The 17126-nt window shown below is 37.0% G+C and overlaps 1 protein-coding gene across 1 annotated transcript in view; it reads right to left on the bottom strand.

Annotated features, from left to right (window-relative positions):
- hspg2 (heparan sulfate proteoglycan 2) overlaps window positions 1-17126 on the bottom strand; it is a 418468-nt gene that overhangs the window by 206026 nt on the left and 195316 nt on the right. The window contains exons 11-15 of the mRNA XM_079558863.1: window positions 16476-16607; window positions 10979-11123; window positions 6863-7020; window positions 2590-2730; window positions 2357-2520 (exon numbers count right to left, since the gene is read on the bottom strand). Of these exons, the coding sequence (XP_079414989.1) occupies window positions 2357-2520; window positions 2590-2730; window positions 6863-7020; window positions 10979-11123; window positions 16476-16607 (740 nt within the window). The remainder of the gene's footprint in view (window positions 1-2356; window positions 2521-2589; window positions 2731-6862; window positions 7021-10978; window positions 11124-16475; window positions 16608-17126) is intronic.

Here is a 17126-nt window from a genome sequence, read left to right as displayed (position 1 = left end):
TTCATTTCGTCGACTAAAGTTGGACTAAAACTGAATTAAAAGTTTCTCATGAGACTAAAACTGACTAAAATGTCCAGATATTTGAGTCGACTAAAATGAGACTAAATAAAAATGAAAGGGAGAGACTAAAATCATCCAAACTTCTATTGACAGTAGGGCTGCAACTAACGATTATTTTGTAATCGATTTATCTATCGACTATTTTTACGATTAATCGATTAGTCGCTTGGCCGTGAATGGTGTAGGAAGATTCCATTTTTTCCATTTTTTTATCACATGAAGCTAAAGTGGATCCGCTTGAGGACATGTTGATGGAGTAAACGTAAAGTAAATGTTTGTTGGAGGCTCTTGGCGCTAATTCTGCTCCTGATTGGACGAGACACAAACAGATATTCATGAAATTTACAATGTACAAAGTGAACTACATACACTTACTATGAAAACAAAGTAGGTTTTCATCAAAAATACTACATTTTCATGTAATTTTTGCTCTATTTGAGTCTGTGTGAACCAGAAAACAACTAATCGATGACTAAAATAGTTGTCGACTATTTCAATAATCGATTACTCGTCGATTAGTCGTTTCAGCCCTAATTGTCCGTCTGAAAGAGCCTCAGATCATGTAAATTCTCTGTTAAAGGATCAGCTCTGAGCTTTGTTCATGTGGAGCAGCTCCATGAAGCAGAGGAACAACATTAAATATGATTATAATGAATATTATCAATGCAAAGTCCACTAAAATGGTCTTAAATTTAGTCGACTAAATTTACCTGCAATTTTAGTCGACTAAAACTAGACTAAAATTGAAGATGTTATTTTAAATTTGATGTTTGTATGTGTGACTTGATTGTGCAGCTGATAAACTGAATTTCCTTCGGGATTAATAAAGTATATCGTATCGTATCGTATCGTAAGATATTTTACTTGTAATGTCATTAGTCAAGTCTCAGGATATACCATTCCTTTGAAACCTGAAGTGTTATATTTATGTAAATTTGCTGATGGAGCTATTCATAAATGTGATGAATATTTAGTAAAAATAATGTTGATCGCAGCAAAAAAATCTATCACAAGGAAATGGGGAAACGCTACGGTGCCATGAAAGGATCAAAACCACAACAGAAGACATGTTCCTAATGGAAAAAATAACATACAGACTGAGACTGCAAGAACCACAATGGGAAAAGAAATCTGTACAAGCAAAGTAATTACTGATGTAAAACCCAGTCATGTTAATGTTATTGTTCATTTAAAAAAAAACAGTTCAATAAAATATAAGTAATAAAAAATAAATAAATTGAAGATATTTTTTTGACTAAAACGAGACTAAAATCAAATTACATTTTCATCAAAAGACTAAAACTAAATTAAAATATGTTGTCAAAATTAACACATTAAACTCAACAAAAATGTGACAAAACTTTGGCAAAAATTTGGCAAAAATGTGACAAAAATTCAACAAAAATGTGACAAAAAATCGGCAAAAATTCGGCAAAAATTCAACAAAAATTCAACAAAAATGTGACAAAAAATTGGCAAAAATGTGACAAAAATTCAACTAAAATGTGACAAAAATTTGGCAAAAATGTGACAAAAATTCAACAAAAATGTGACAAAAATTTGGCAAAAATGTGACAAAAATGTGACAAAAATTCAACAAAAATGTGACAAAAAATCGGCAAAAATGTGACAAAAATTCAACAAAAATGTGACAAAAACTCAACAAAAATGTGACAAAAATTCAACAAAAATGTGACAAAAATTCAACAAAAATGTGACAAAAATTCAACAAAAATGTGACAAAAATGTGACAAAAATGTGACAAAAATGTGACAAAAATGTGACAAAAATTCGACAAAAATTCGACAAAAATTTGGCAAAAATGTGACAAAAATTCAACAAAAATTCAACAAAAATGTGACAAAAATTCAACAAAAATGTGACAAAAATTCAACAAAAATTCAACAAAAATGTGACAAAAATTTGGCAAAAATGTGACAAAAATTCAACAAAAATGTGACAAAAATTTGGCAAAAATGTGACAAAAATTCAACAAAAATGTGACAAAAACTCAACAAAAATTCAACAAAAATTCAACAAAAATTCAACAAAAATTCGGCAAAAATTCAACAAAAAATCGGCAAAAATGTGACAAAAATTCAACAAAAATTCAACAAAAATGTGACAAAAATTTGGCAAAAATGTGACAAAAATTCAACAAAAATTCAACAAAAATTTGACAAAAATTTGACAAAAACTCAGCAAAAATGTGACAAAAATTCCACAAATTAGCACTGCTTGAAAACAACAAACAAACTGCAAATCAGTTTTGTTTTTTGGGTTGTTTGGTCATTACTTTGTTGCCGAGAAACTGGCGAGGCAGCGTCCAGAACGAGTCCAGGTTGAGGAAGCGCCTGGACAGGTCGAGCAGCTGGAACTCCCTCTCCTCGGGGTTGATGAGGAGCTGAGTGGAGGACAGAGGGGGGGTCCCCGGCCTCGATGGGAAGGTCACGTTCACGCCTGCAACACAAAGCTGGGGTCAGAGACGGCGTTTGGTCCGTGAGGAAGCTTTTCGATGGGTCTAAGTGCCTTTGTAGTCGTCCTCCTCGGTGAAGCGCAGGCTGATCTGGTCGCGGTAACGCCCGGTGCCCTTGCAGTTCTTGACGACTCCGGCACAGAAGCAGGACACGCACCGGCCGTCCACGCTGAACTGACCGTCGCGGCAGTTCCCTGCAGGTAAAGAGGAAGAGGGTTTGTTTCCTGCACAAAGAGGGTTATTGAAGATCATCTAATGCATTATCTCAATATTCTTTCTTTCAACTGTTTGGTTGGTTTCTTGACATTGGAGATAAACTCAATATTGTGGATTGTGAAATCTTCCAAACGGCATTTTCAACATTATCTTGTGGATGATACTGTATATTGTATAATAATGAACCTCTTAACTCCCGCCTGAACTGAGAGCATTTCCTTCAGTTCAGCTTTACCCAGATCCTGTAGGCCAGTGTAACGCCTCATTTGAAAGCTAAGATCTACAAAACTCATCTAAATGGATCTTTCTCCTCACGTCATCACATTTTTTTCCATCATTGATTGACTGTGGAATTCTTCCGCAGTCAATTATTGGTTTTCATGTTCTTTATTATTATTCCTCTTCCATCTTTTTCCCGATTTTCTCCAGCTTTCAGCACCTTCATGCTTTGTGCAATTTATGCAGGTTATGCATCAAAATGTTCCGCATGTTGAGGAGAAGGTGCTGTTACTTTTGGGACTTCTGCAACTTATGGTTTTTCCGCAATCGGCCAAAATGTCGGAGATTTTTCCCATTGACTTATAATGGGGCTGCCGCAAATCCATGCTTTTCTGCACTTTTTTCTGCATTTTATGCCATTTCTGCACTTTGTGCATGTTCAGCTTATGCAACTTGTGGGTTTTGAGAAAAAATTGTCCTTCTGCAGTTTTCCAGTTTTTTTATACAAGAGTTTAACATTTTTGCATTGGTGTGTATGGGGGAATCCAGCCAATGGGGAAACTCCGCCTTTCAGCCATTTGTGCTTCTGCCAATCAAGCACTGAGGCCATTTCAACAGTTTGACCAGTTTATGGAATTTAAAAAGTTTATGCAACATTAATAATTTATGCAAAGTAACCACTTTATGGGATTTAACCAGTTTATGCATTTTAAAGCGTTTATGCAACTTAAGAGTTTATGCCATTTAGGATTTATTAATTTTAAAGAGTTTATGCAATTTACACAATTTATGTAAATTAACCCATTCATGCATTTGACCACTTTATGCAGTTTATACAGTTTATGCAACATGACATTTTATGCATTTTACCAGTTTATGCAATTTGAAGAGTTCATGCAATTTCTGCATTCGCTTCCCGCATTTCCGCAGTCAATCGCAATGGCGCAGCCATTGCATTTCTAGTTATTCCTCTTCCATCTTTTTCCCGATTTTCTAGAGCTTTCAGCACCTTCATGCTTTGTGCAATTTATGCAAGTTATGCATCAAAACGTTCCGCATGTTGAGGAGAAGGTGCTGTTACTTTTGGGACTTCTGCAACTTACGGTTTTTCCGCAATCGGCCAAAATGTCGGAGATTTTTCCCATTGACTTATAATGGGGCTGCCGCAAATCCATGCTTTTCTGCACTTTTTTCTGCATTTTCTGCAATTTCTGCACTTTGTGCATGTTCAGCTTCTGCAACTTGTGGGTTTTGAGAAAAAATTGTCCTTCTGCAGTTTTCCAGTTTTTTTATACGAGAGTTTGAAATTTTTGCATTGGTGTGTATGTGGACCTGTCCCATTAGTGTGTATGTGCGAATCCAGCCAATCGAGAGACTCCAGGACTTTCAGCCATTTGTGCAGCTTCTGCCATTGAAGCACTTTCAACAGTTTGACCAGTTTATGGAATATAAAAGTTTATGCAATATTAACAATTTATGCAAATTAACCACTTTATGCATTTTAAAGCGTTTATGCAACTTAAGAGTTTATGCCATTTAGGATTTATGAATTTTAAAGAGTTTTATGCAAATTAACCCATTCATGCATTTTACCACTTTATGCAGTTTATACAGTTTATGCAACATGACATTTTATGCATTTTACCAGTTTATGCAAAAAAAAGATTATGCAAATTAACCACTTTATGGAATTTAAACAGTTTATGCAATTTCTGCATTCGCTTCCCGCAATTCCGCAGTCAATCGCAATGGCGCAGCCATTGCATTTCTAGTTATTTTTTGGTATTCAACTAATTTTTGTAACATTTTTGTAATTTTTTCGTCATTTTTTTGTCATTTTTTGTCACATTTTTGTCAAATTTTTTGTCACATTTTTGTCATTTTTTTATATTTTTTTTGTCATTTTTTCGTCATTTTTTGGTCGTTTTTTGTCATTTTTTTGTCATTATTTCATCCTTTTTTCATCCTTTTTTCATCCTTTTTTTGTCATTTGTTCGTCATTTTTTTCGTCATTTTTTAATATTTTTTTCGTCATTTTTTGGTCGTTTTTTTGTCGTTTTTTGTCAATTTTTTGTCATTTTTTCATCCTTTTTTCATCCTTTTTTCATCCTTTTTTTGTCATTTTTTGTCACATTTTAGTCATTTTTTCGTCATTTTTTTTGTCATTTTTTCGTCATTTTTTTTGTCATTTTTTGTCACATTTTTGTCCATTTTTTTGTCACATTTTAGTCAATTTTTCGTCCCTTTTTTTCCATCCTTGTTTTCGTCTCAGTTCTGTTGCTATTTTCACACCTTTTCCCCAGAAGCTTTTGGATTGGGGTAAAGCCAAACTGGAGAGAATGTGCTCGGTTCAGGCGGGAGTTAAGGGGTTAAACATATTAAAATACGTTGGTAAAGCGGGTCGTCTCATGATCGGAAGATTTGGGGGTTCGAACCCCAGCCCCTGCAGGTGCACAGTGCCGTTGTGTCCTTGGGCAAGACACTTCCCCCTCCTTGCCTCCAGTGTCTGAGTACACTGGTGTGTGAATGAGCGAGTGCATGGGTGACTGGTTCCTCTCTGGAAAGTGCTTTGGGCCTGATGAAGGTAGAAAAGTGCGACCATTTATCATATAATGCAAATAATGTTATGCCACTCCAAAGATTAAGATCCAAAGATTACTCAAAGTTACTTCAGTCCGTGCACATGACACTGAAAGTATTTTATCTGCACTCTCGCCTTTTACTGTAACTGATTCACTTTTATGTTGATGTTTTATTGATTTGATTTGATTTGTCATTTTATGCAGCTGTGAAGCGCTTTGAATTGCCTTGTGTATGAACTGTGCTCTACAAATAAACCTGCCTCGCCTCCAGGTATGTTTTTGAAGATCGTAATATGGTAAAAGCTCTAAAAAAATCAATTTTGTATCGCACCCCCACTTTAAGGCGAGACACTGCAGGTGAATAGGGAAAAAATGTATATTTACAGATATTAATTTGAAACTGTTGCTGTCGATCACTGACATAAATGTGAGAAAAAAATACATGGCAAGTTTTCTGTCATTTTATCTTTTCACATAAGAACAAGGTGTTTTATGCCTAAAAATGCCCCAAATTTCCCGTCTTTTCGGCGACGAAATCTGAATAATGGACAGAGCTACATTCAAATGTATGGTTTCATTTTATTAATGAATGAGTTGCCAAGACTTTCTCAGAGCGGATTTAGGATTTCTTGTTTAATTTTAAAATAAGCTGTTTTTTAGTGGAAAAAATTGTAAAAATTTAATTTTCGCCTTTTGTTTGGACATTCAAAACTCAATAAATGGGGCTTAAGGGATTAAATAATAAAAAATCCCTCTGAAAAAATCTTCCAAATATCGTTCAGTCCAAGGCTGGAAAATGTGAAGTCTTTAGGTCCGACTGACGTGGACATAGTGTCGCCACAATGACAGAAACATGTGTTTGGAGAAAAAGGCCCTTGAAATTGCATTCTCCCATATAAGTCTATGGGGGAACATTGAATCAGCGCAATATTTAAACATGTTATTGTGAAGATTAGGCATATTTTCTGTTTCCGGGTGAAAGCTTATATGTTCAGAGACCAATTTGGCCCAAAACCTGAAAACTGAAAAAATTGAGTTTTGCCTGTAGTGTCTCCCCTTAAAGGGGCTCTTTTAAAGTAAAGTAAAGTGCAAAACCTTTAAATCAGTCTGATAACGAGCTTTGGTTGGCAAGTAATTGACTGTAATGAAACCTATGGTCCAATGTCAAAATAAAATGGTAAATTGTCGCATCTATACAGTGCTTTTCTCCCCCCAGAGTTGATCTAATAATTGTCATCTACAGGGCTACTATAGGTGATATTGTTTTATATCATCTGGAGACTCCCCTGATCGGCGGCAGCATCGATACCTGGGTTGGAGGTGGTGGTCAGGGTGAGCACTCCGTCGGGGATACCGAAAACCAAGCCTTTAGCATTTATAGCTTCACACGTGTAGGCTCCCTGGTCCGTCTCCTTCACGTCCCGGATCTTCAGCGTCCCCCGACCGTCTTCACTCGTCATGGTGATCCTGGCGAAGACACACGAGGAGGAAAAAAAAAGCAACACTGTGACACGTGGTCGATACCTTATAGAGCCTTTAAATAGGTTTTCAAATGATTTATCGTCACTGCCGGAGATAACTAATGCACTGTAACCACGTAACCGCACACTCGGGCTCCACCCAGAACCATCGCTCTCGAAGCGCCATCAGTTTCAGCCTGGAGTTAATGATTGCCGTAACCATAGAAATGTCACTCGTCGGATTCATGAGCTTTAAAGCAAACATGAGTTTATAGAAGTGATACTTTAACAACTAAACCTGAGAAACAGATAGACATAGGGCGGCTCGATTATTGAAAAAATAATAATCACGATTATTTTTGTCATAATTGAAATCACGATTATTCAAACGATTATTTGTTGCCTTTAAAAAAATCCATCAAAAAAATGATAAAAAATACAGCAAAAAAAGACAAAAATCCATTAAAAAATGACAAAAATCCATTAAAAAAATGATAAAAAATACAGCAAAAAAAAGACAAAAAAACATTAAAAAAATGACTAAAATCCATCAAAAAAATGATACAAAATCCATCAAAAAAATGACAAAAAAACATAAAAAAAATGACAAAAATCCATCAAAAAATGATAAAAAATACAGCAAAAAAAGACAAAAATCCAGCAAAAAAGTGACAAAAATCCATCAAAAAAAGACAAAAATCCATCTAAAAAAGACAAAAATCCATAAAAAAAATTACAAAAATCCATCAAAAAAGTGACAAAAATCCCAAAATTAAAAATTCGAAAAAAAATGTGGAATTAAAAAAAATTAAAATTAAAAAATAAATAAAATAAAATTATAATCGATTTTTTGCGATTATGCTAATTTTGTAATCGTTTACTGTTGTAATCGAAATCGTAATCGAATTTCGATTAATTGCACAGCCCTAGATAGACACTTTACATAATGCAACACAGTGAGCCGGCTGACTCTGAATCAGCTGCTCCAGAGGAATGAGCGCCTTATTAAAAGCAGACGCTGCAGCCCAAACACTTCCACATGTGTTTCTGCAAGTGTGACCTCAACAGCAACACGCAGGCCTGGCTCTTCTCTCACTGGAGTTATTAGACTAGATGTTCTTTTTGACAATTGTAATAAAGGTTTTTGTGGGTTCTAAATGTAAAAGTAATCTACAAATTGACTTTAGTTAAACAACTAATTATAAAACCAGCACCATATGTCGAACCTCTTCTCACAGGCTTTCAGGCAGAACTGGATCTTCATATCTACATGTTGTTTGTTTCCTGCTACGTGACATAACTATGTGGATGATTGTCTTGTGTTCCTCAATGCCATTGCCTGGAATCAATTAAAACTAGAAATGCAATGGCTGCGCCATTGCGATTGACTGCGGAATTGCGGGAAGCGAATGCAGAAATTGCATAAACTGTTCAAATTGCATAAATTGCTTAATTTGCATAATCTAATTTGCATAAACTGGTAAAATGCATAAAATGTCATGTTGCATAAACTTTATAAACTGCATAAAATGGTAAAATGCATGAATGGGTTAATTTGCATAAATTATGTAAATTACATAAACTCTTTAAAATTCATGAATCCTAAATGGCATAAACTCTTAAGTTGCATAAACGGTTTAAAATGCATAAACTGGTTAATTTGCATAAATTGTTAATATTGCATAAACTTTTAAATTCCATAAACTGGTCAAACTGTTGAAATGGCCTCAGTGCTTGATTGGCAGAAGCACAAATGGCTGAAAGGTGGAGTTTCCCCATTGGCTGGATTCCCCCCATACACACTAATGCAAACATTTCAAACTCTCGTATAAAAAAAATGGAAATCTGCAGAAGGACAATTTTTTCTCAAAACCCACAAGTTGCAGAAGCTGAACATGCACAAAGTGCAGAAATTGCAGAAAATGCAGAAAAAAAGTGCAGAAAAGCATGGATTTGCGGCAGCCCCATTATAAGTCAATGGGAAAAATCTCCGACATTTTGGCCGATTGCGGAAAAAACGTAAGTTGCAGAAGTACCAAAAGTAACAGCACCTTCTCCTCAACATGCGGGACGTTCTGATGCATAACTTGCATAAATTGCACAAAGCATGAAGGTGCTGAAAGCTCTAGAAAATCGGGAAAAAGATGGAAGAGGAATAATAATAAAGAACATGAAAACCAATAATTGACTGCGGAAGAATTCCGCAGTCAATCAATGAAAACACAAAACATGGAGTCATAATTATCTAGGAAATCCACACTATGTGATAGTTATGTTTCTGTTCCTCTACTTTGAAATCGTTTGTATTTTCTTCTTCTGGACGGTAGAGTCGACAGGGCTTGACATTAACACGAGCCAGCGAGCCAAACACTGGCACGCTGCCTGGTTAGATTACTATGATGAGACTTGCAAATAACAACTAAATAAGTTAGGTTGGGTTACTTTACTTGCAGAGGTGGGTAGTACTCAGTTACATTTACTCAAGTACTACTGCAAGTCGTTTCTTTCATACTTGAGTAATATTATCTGTACTCTTACTTACTTGTAACTCACTGTGAGGAAGTCTTTAAGGGAAAGATCTTCATTTGGACGTTTACAATAGATGTATTTTGTAACTTAACTCTATTTAATGATTTGTTTTAAAGGGGGGGTATTCTGCAAAATGGACTTTTTCCATCTTTCCATCCTGTTATTCTGTCACTCCCTCATTAAAAACATGGCTGAAGTGTTGCCTTGGCACATTCACGTATTTCGGAGTAATCTGTAAAAACTCTGATGGCGGCCATTTTAGGGATAGGTTTGCCTGAGTCCTCCTAGGAACGCCCCCACCTCCTGGAGACGCCTCCGAGCTTTGGTCACCAGCCGAGTAACCAACCACTGCTCCTCAGCAGAACCCCCTCCCCACTGATGCCACAGACAGCGTGTGGAGGGGCGTGTCTAAAGGCTCAGAGGTTCTTAAAGAGACAGAGGCCTATTTCAAGACATTCACTACAGCCATTTTGAGAGAGACATTTTATACAAGGCAGTTATTCTAATTTACTGCATTTACAGACCAACAGAAGGTTTGTCATCATTGTAGTGAGATATAGTCTGGTGCTATGGGACTGACAAAAGCAGAACACCCCCTCTTTAAAGCAGAACACCCCCTCTTTAAAGCAGAACACCCCCTCTTTAAAGCAGAACACCCCCTCTTTAAGACATTTTCTTTAACCTGGTAACCCCTGCCTTAACTGAACTTTGTCAAATTTTGTGCCACCCTTGTTTTTGCCGCCGTTTTGACACTTTATTCAAGAAGCTTTTAGATTTGGGTAAAGCCAAACCGGGTTCAGGTGAGGGTTAAGAGGTTAAAAATATTACTGTTTTCACATTATTCCATGTTTTGTTTCTCATAATTTCTCAGACTTTTAATCAGTTACTCACAGTACTTACTTTTACTCTCACTTAAGTAAATATTTGGGCCACTACTTTTAACTTTTTTACTTAAAGAGACTATACGGAGTTTAAAAATGTTAAAATTAGTAGTATTTTCCTCCTCCTACATGTTCCAACAAGGTCCTAATGTGAGCTCAGACCTGTTCACCACAACTGCCTCTAAAATCCTGTCACTCAAAAACGTCGGGTCCAAAGTGCCGTCATGCACGAGCTTTATATAGAAGCTGCAGTTACGCACATGGCCTGAGGTGGCAGTAGTGAGTATGAAATGACCAACTTGCATCTAGTCTCTAAGTAAAATGATTTAAAGTAACGTTACTCTTACTTGAGTGATTATTTTGGGCTACTCTAACACATGTCGATGTTTATTTGCACCCGTAGATACATTTGTTCTGCAATTATGAGAAAAACTAGTCAAACATTAATAACAGCGCTCTATACAACAGAAATAAACATCACACAAACATGTAAGTACAAAGCTTTAAGTATGAGCTTTATACTTGATACTTTTTTCAGAACATAGCATGACTCACCTGGCGCTGGCGGGGATGTGCCCCCAGTTGAGCCTCCAGGTGATGATGGGGGTGGGCACTCCGGTGGCCTGGCAGGTGAAGGTCACGGTGGAGCCTCGCGCCGCCTGGACGGACTCCTCTGGGGGGCTGATCACCGAGGGAGGGGCTGAGGAGGGCCAAAACATGTGAGCTGCTGAACTTAGGGCTGTGCAATTAGACGATATTCGATTCCGATTTCGATTACTACACCAAACGATTACAACATTAGTATAATCGAGAAAAAAAAAAGTTTTTTTTTGGTTTTTTTTGTTTTTTTTGGCAAAGCAGACTTGCGTTATTTCACGGCGCTGGGATTATTTTCCCTTCGCTTTTCTCGTGCCGCGGCTCGTGCTTTTGCATGACATAAAAACAAACGGCGCTGTGTGATGATGTCATCAGGCCGCGCTGCTCAGTTTACTTGCGCAGGTGTGAGGGCTGGCCAGCAGGGGGCAGGTGTGAAACAGAGACCTCCCCTTAATCGAGGCGTACATGAAATCATACTACCAATAATCGACTATGGAGACATTGTTTACCAAAACACTACAGATAATGTTCTTAAACCACTGACGACACTCACAAACTCGCTCTGCACGTTTGTGCTTCGATGTAATTATTTGACTCATCACTGAACTATGTATAACACACTTGACTGGCTACAACCCAAAGACAGAAGACGCTCCACTGGATTATTCTAGTTTATAAATGTATCCGATATGATTATCCCACATATTTAAAACAGCATCTGGTTCTTTTCACGTCATCATATGCACTCAGAGATCTGGACCAACCGTTCTATCAGCGCCACATGTAAAAAAGGAGGCAGGAAAGCCTTTCGTTATAAAGCCCCATCTGACTGGAATCACTTATCAATAGAACTCAGATCAATGACATCTTTACATAGATTCAAAACATCCTTGTACAATCATCTAAAATGTCAATGTCAATGTTACTAGCATTTTTCCTAAAGTCCAATTTCTTTTCTATTATCCCTCTTCTTATGTTAATTTCTTTTCTCTTTATAGAGATATTGTTTTGTATTGAAAGTGGGGGCATTGGTGGGGTGGGCGGGGATGGGGAACAAGACATGAGACCTTGTGATGTTATGTTGTTATGTGTATGTGACTGTTGTAAGTATGTGACAATACTTGCTATGTTTTGTTATTTTGTGTTCAGGACCCCCTTGAAAAAGAGATGGTTCATCTCAACGGGGCCGTCCTTGAAATAAATGAAATTTGTACTTTTATGACTGTTCAGAAAACAGAAAATATTCAGCATAGTTTTTTTTTTTAATTAATAAATATATAAATAAAATAAAGACTTTTTTCAAAGGCAACAATAATCGTTTGAATAATCGTGATTTCAATTATGACAAAAATAATCGTGATTATTATTTTTTCAGTAATCGAGCAGCCCTATGTTGAACCATTACAATAATTCAGGTAGGGCTGTGCAATTAATCGAAATTCGATTACGATTTCGATTACAACAGTAAACGATTACAAAATTAGCATAATCGCAAAAAATCGATTATAATATTTTTTTTCGAAATTTTTTTTTTGCTGGATTTTTGTCTTTTTTTGATGGATTTTTTTAATTTTTTTGCTGGATTTTTGTCACTTTTTTGCTGGATTTTTGTCACTTTTTTGCTGAATTTTTGTCATTTTTTTTGATGGATTTTTTTATTTTTTTTGCTGGATTTTTGTCTCTTTTTTGATGGATTTTTGTCTTTTTTTTGATGGATTTTTGTAATTTTTTTGATGGATTTTTGTCACTTTTTTGCTGAATTTTTGTCATTTTTTTTGCTGGATTTTTGTCACTTTTTTGATGGATTTTTTTAAAGGCAACAAATAATCCTTTGAATAATCGTGATTTCAATTATGACAAAAATAATCGTGATTATTATTTTTTCAATAATCGAGCAGCCCTAAATTCAGCGTCATTTAGCTGCTTTCAGAGGACAAGTCATCACAAGTTTGGAGATTTCATATTTGCCACCATTAAAACGGCCATATCGATTAGATTGAGATTAATCAGGCGGCGCGACATCACATCACGCCCCGAAACGCCTCTCGTTAAACGGACATTAAGCAGTGGCTGGCCTGGGTCAGGAATTATCTCATTCACTGGAGCAGAAAAATGGCCAAGAGTCAAAGGGACAAATCACTCACTGCACTGGATGGACAGTTTCTTTCAGTTCTCAGGGACGGACACAAAAAGCTCAGTGTGTCACGTGTGAGAAAAGAACCGTCAAGTGAGTCACAGCCGACAAAGGAGCTCAGATTATTGGGGTTAACTGAGATGTTTTGTGCTTATGGTGACTTTTCAAACACCGCGGGCACTTTTGCATATAGTGTATGTAATCGGCTTGCTGCACAATGTGGCTACGCTAGTTCCTCTGAGCTGAAGCTGTGGGCGCTAGTACTTCCTGTTCGTGTTCATTTCCATTAAGATTAGCTCAGACCAGTGAGTTCCTGGTAGAAATAGACGTTTATGTTTGTGAGGATCAGAGAGTTTGTCTTGAAGCTAAAGGCTAATTTAACCTCTTAACTCCCGCCTGAACCGAGAGGATCTTTTTTCCTCACGTCATCACATTTTTTTCCCATCATTTTTTTGTTGGGTATTCGACTCATTTTTGTAACTTTTTTGTCATTTTTTGGTCACATTTTATTTTATTTTTTTCGTCAATTTTTTAATCAATTTTTTGTCTTTTTTTTTATAGACACATTTAGTCACATTTTTGTCATTTTTTTGTCAATTCTTTAACACATTTTTGCCACTTTTTCATCAATTTTTCGTCACTTTTATGTCAATGTTTTCTCATTTTCATCATTGTTTTTGTCGGGCAGTCGTCTCATTTTTGTCAAATTTTCGGGACTTTTTTGTCACTTTTTCGTCAAATTATTCGCATTTTTTTGTCAAATTCTTATCACTTTTTCGTCCATCTTTTTAAAATCCTTTTTCCGTCCAATTTTTTTCCCTTTTTTGTCAAATCTTTGTCATTGTTTGTCATATTTTGTCACTTTGTCAAATTAATCTCATTTTTTTGTAATTTTTTCTATTTTTTTGTCATTTTTTCTGAATTTTTTGTCATTTTTTTGTCATTTTTTTGTCAATTTTTTGTCATTTTTTGTCATTTTTTCTAAATTTTTTGTCACTTTTTCGTCAAATTATTCAATTTTTTTTGTCAAATTCTTTTTCGTCCTTTTTTCCCCGCAATTTTTTCGTCAAATTTGTGTCCATTTTTGGCATTTTTTGTCAACGTTTTCTCACTTTTTGTCACATTTTCATCCTTGTTTCCGTCTCAGTTTTGTTGCTATTTTCACACCTTTTTTCCAGAAGCTTTTGGACTGGGGTGAAGCCAAACTGGAGAAAATGTGCTCGGTTCACAATTTGATATAGTGCCTTTTTATGTATATTTTTTTATAGCATGTTAGCCTTTAGCTTCAAAACAAACTATCAATCCTTTATGATCACAGGCGTCTCCGATCTGAACTCGTTACATCATGATTTGAACACACAGTAAATGATCATCGACCGGGAACTCACCGCCCACAACAAAATCTTTAGAAAATATGATTATTATTCCAGGAAAAGAAAACAGACAGGAAGTACTGGTGCTCACACCTTCAGGTCAGAGGAACTAGCATAGCCACACCGTGCAACAAGCCAATAGTGTATGGAAATAGTATTCCAGCACTTTGCTTTCAGTTCACAGGGAATACTTGGGTCAGATTGTATTCGAGAGTAGAAAACGGTCATGATTATTGTAATAATTTCTGAATAAAGTAATAACATGTATCCAGTTAATTACAGTCCAGCAGGGCAGCACGTTACAGAGGTTAGTGCTCTCGTGCTTCACAGCTCGAAGGTCCTGGGTTCGATTCCCACCAGGGACAGGGCCTTTCTGTGTGGAGCATGTTCTCCCCGTGTCTGCGTAGGTTTCCTCCGGGTACTCCGGTTTCCCCTACCACTAAAAACATGTACAACAGGCCAGGATGAGTGTGAGTGTGTTTGAGAGTGCACATGGGGGACGACGGATGGAAATCAGGCCAAGGCTACAATCCGGTGTGGCTTGTTTACATGCATGAGACCCATGTAGGTTCATTAACATGCACTGTCCCGACCAAAAATAAACCAAAAAAAGGAGAGGTGGTACAGTCTGATCACTGCAAAAAGTAATTTACTAGATTAGTTTAGATGTCTCAATTTGAGCATAATAATCCAAATGTTAGTTATTTTGACTAGTTAAGATTTAGTTGGGCATTTGATTTCAATATATTTCACCGTTATTTCAAGTAAGTTTCTTTGCCAATGGGGTAAGAAAAATGGTCTTGTCCCATTGGCAGATTTACTTTCTTATTTCAAGTGATATTTATCATGGAATCTGTCAGAATTGTTATCAAACTAGCAAAATAATCTTGGTCAGATCAGGAAAAAGGTCTGAATGAGTGAAAACCCCTCAAACAGAGCCGTGGGAAGAGGTTTTAGTTAGGGGGCGCTGAGGGACAAAATGTACCCCCAAAATACTTTTTCTATGCATAAATCCTATTTATTTCACCAGTTCAGCTTTACCCAAATCCTGTAGGCCAGTGTAACGCCTCATTGGAAAGATCTACAAAACTAAATGGATCTTTTTCCTCACGTCAGATTTTTTTTGGTCGGGCAGTCGTCTCATTTTTGTCAAATTTTTGTGACTTTTTTGTCACTTTTTCGTCAAATTATTCGCATTTTTTGGTCAAATTCTTATCACTTTTTCGTCCTTTTTTTCAATCATTTTTTCGTCCAATTTTTTTCACTTTTTTGTCAAATTAATCTCATTTTTTTGTAATTTTTTCTATTTTTTTGTCATTTTTTTGTCAAATTCTTATCACTTTTCGTCCATTTTTTAAAAATCCTTTTTTCGTCCAATTTTTTTCACTTTTTTGTCAAATTAATCTCATTTTTTTGTAATTTTTTCTATTTTTTTGTCACTTTTTCTAAATTTTTTGTCATTTTTTTGTCAATTTTGTGTCATTTTTTGTCATTTTTTCTAAATTTTTTGTCACTTTTTCTAATTTTTTTGTCACTTTTTCGTCAAATTATTCAAATTTTTTTGTCAAATTCTTTTTCGTCCTTTTTTCCCGCCATTTTTTCGTCAAATTTTCATCCATTTTTGTCATTTTTCGTCAACGTTTTCTCACTTTTTGTCACATTTCCATCCTTGCTTTCATCTCAGTTTTGTCGCTATTTTCACACCTTTTTTCCAGAAGCTTTTGGATTGGGGTAAAGCTGGAGAAAATGTGCTCGGTTCAGGCGGGGAGTTAAGGGGTCAATATTGTCTGCAGTTCACAAACTATCCACCATGGTGGTGCTGCGGCGCCCTCAGCACCCTGGGTTCCCGCGGCCTTGCCCTCAAAACAAGATGCATTTCCTCGTTTGATATTGACTTTTCGTGGTGATGTGAGCGTGTGCGAGTGCGGAGGCGGCGGGTCAGACTCACTGCAGCCGTACTCGTCGGAGCGGTCGGAGCAGTCGGGCTCCTCGTCGCACTGGTAGCTGGCCGGGATGCAGGCGCGGTCGCTGCGGCACTCGAACTGCTCCGGGGCGCAGCGGTCACTGGGACCCTTCGTGGCTAAAGGCAAAAGACACACCCGCTGTTAACTACTCGTGAACAAATGTGTGCAAATAAAGAAGTGCCGAAAGATCACAGATGACTTTTGTGCAAGTATTCGATACAACTGCCTCTAAAATCCTGCACTGTCACTCAAAGTTGTTACTTCAGGTCCGAAATGCCGTCATGCACGAGCTTAAAGGGGGGGTATTCTGCAAAATGGACTTTTTCCAGCTTTCCATCCTGTTATTCTGTCACTCCCTCATTAAAAACATGGCTGAAGTGTTGCCTTGGCACATTCACGTATTTCTGAGTAATCTGTAAAAACTCTGATGGCGGCCATTTTAGGGATAGGTTTGCCTGAGTCCTCCTAGGAACGCCCCCACCTCCTGGAGACGCCTCCGAGCTTTGGTCACCAGCCGAGTAACCAACCACTGCTCCTCAGCAGAACCCCCTCCCCACTGATGCCACAGACAGCGTGTGGAGGGGGCGTGTCTAAAGGCTCAGAGGTTCTTAAAGAGACAGAGGCCTATTTCAAGA

Source organism: Gobius niger (assembly GCF_951799975.1).
Source record: "Gobius niger genome assembly, chromosome: 6".
Classification (NCBI taxonomy): Eukaryota; Metazoa; Chordata; class Actinopteri; order Gobiiformes; family Gobiidae; genus Gobius; species Gobius niger.
This window is presented reverse-complemented; position numbering and strand designations above follow the sequence as displayed.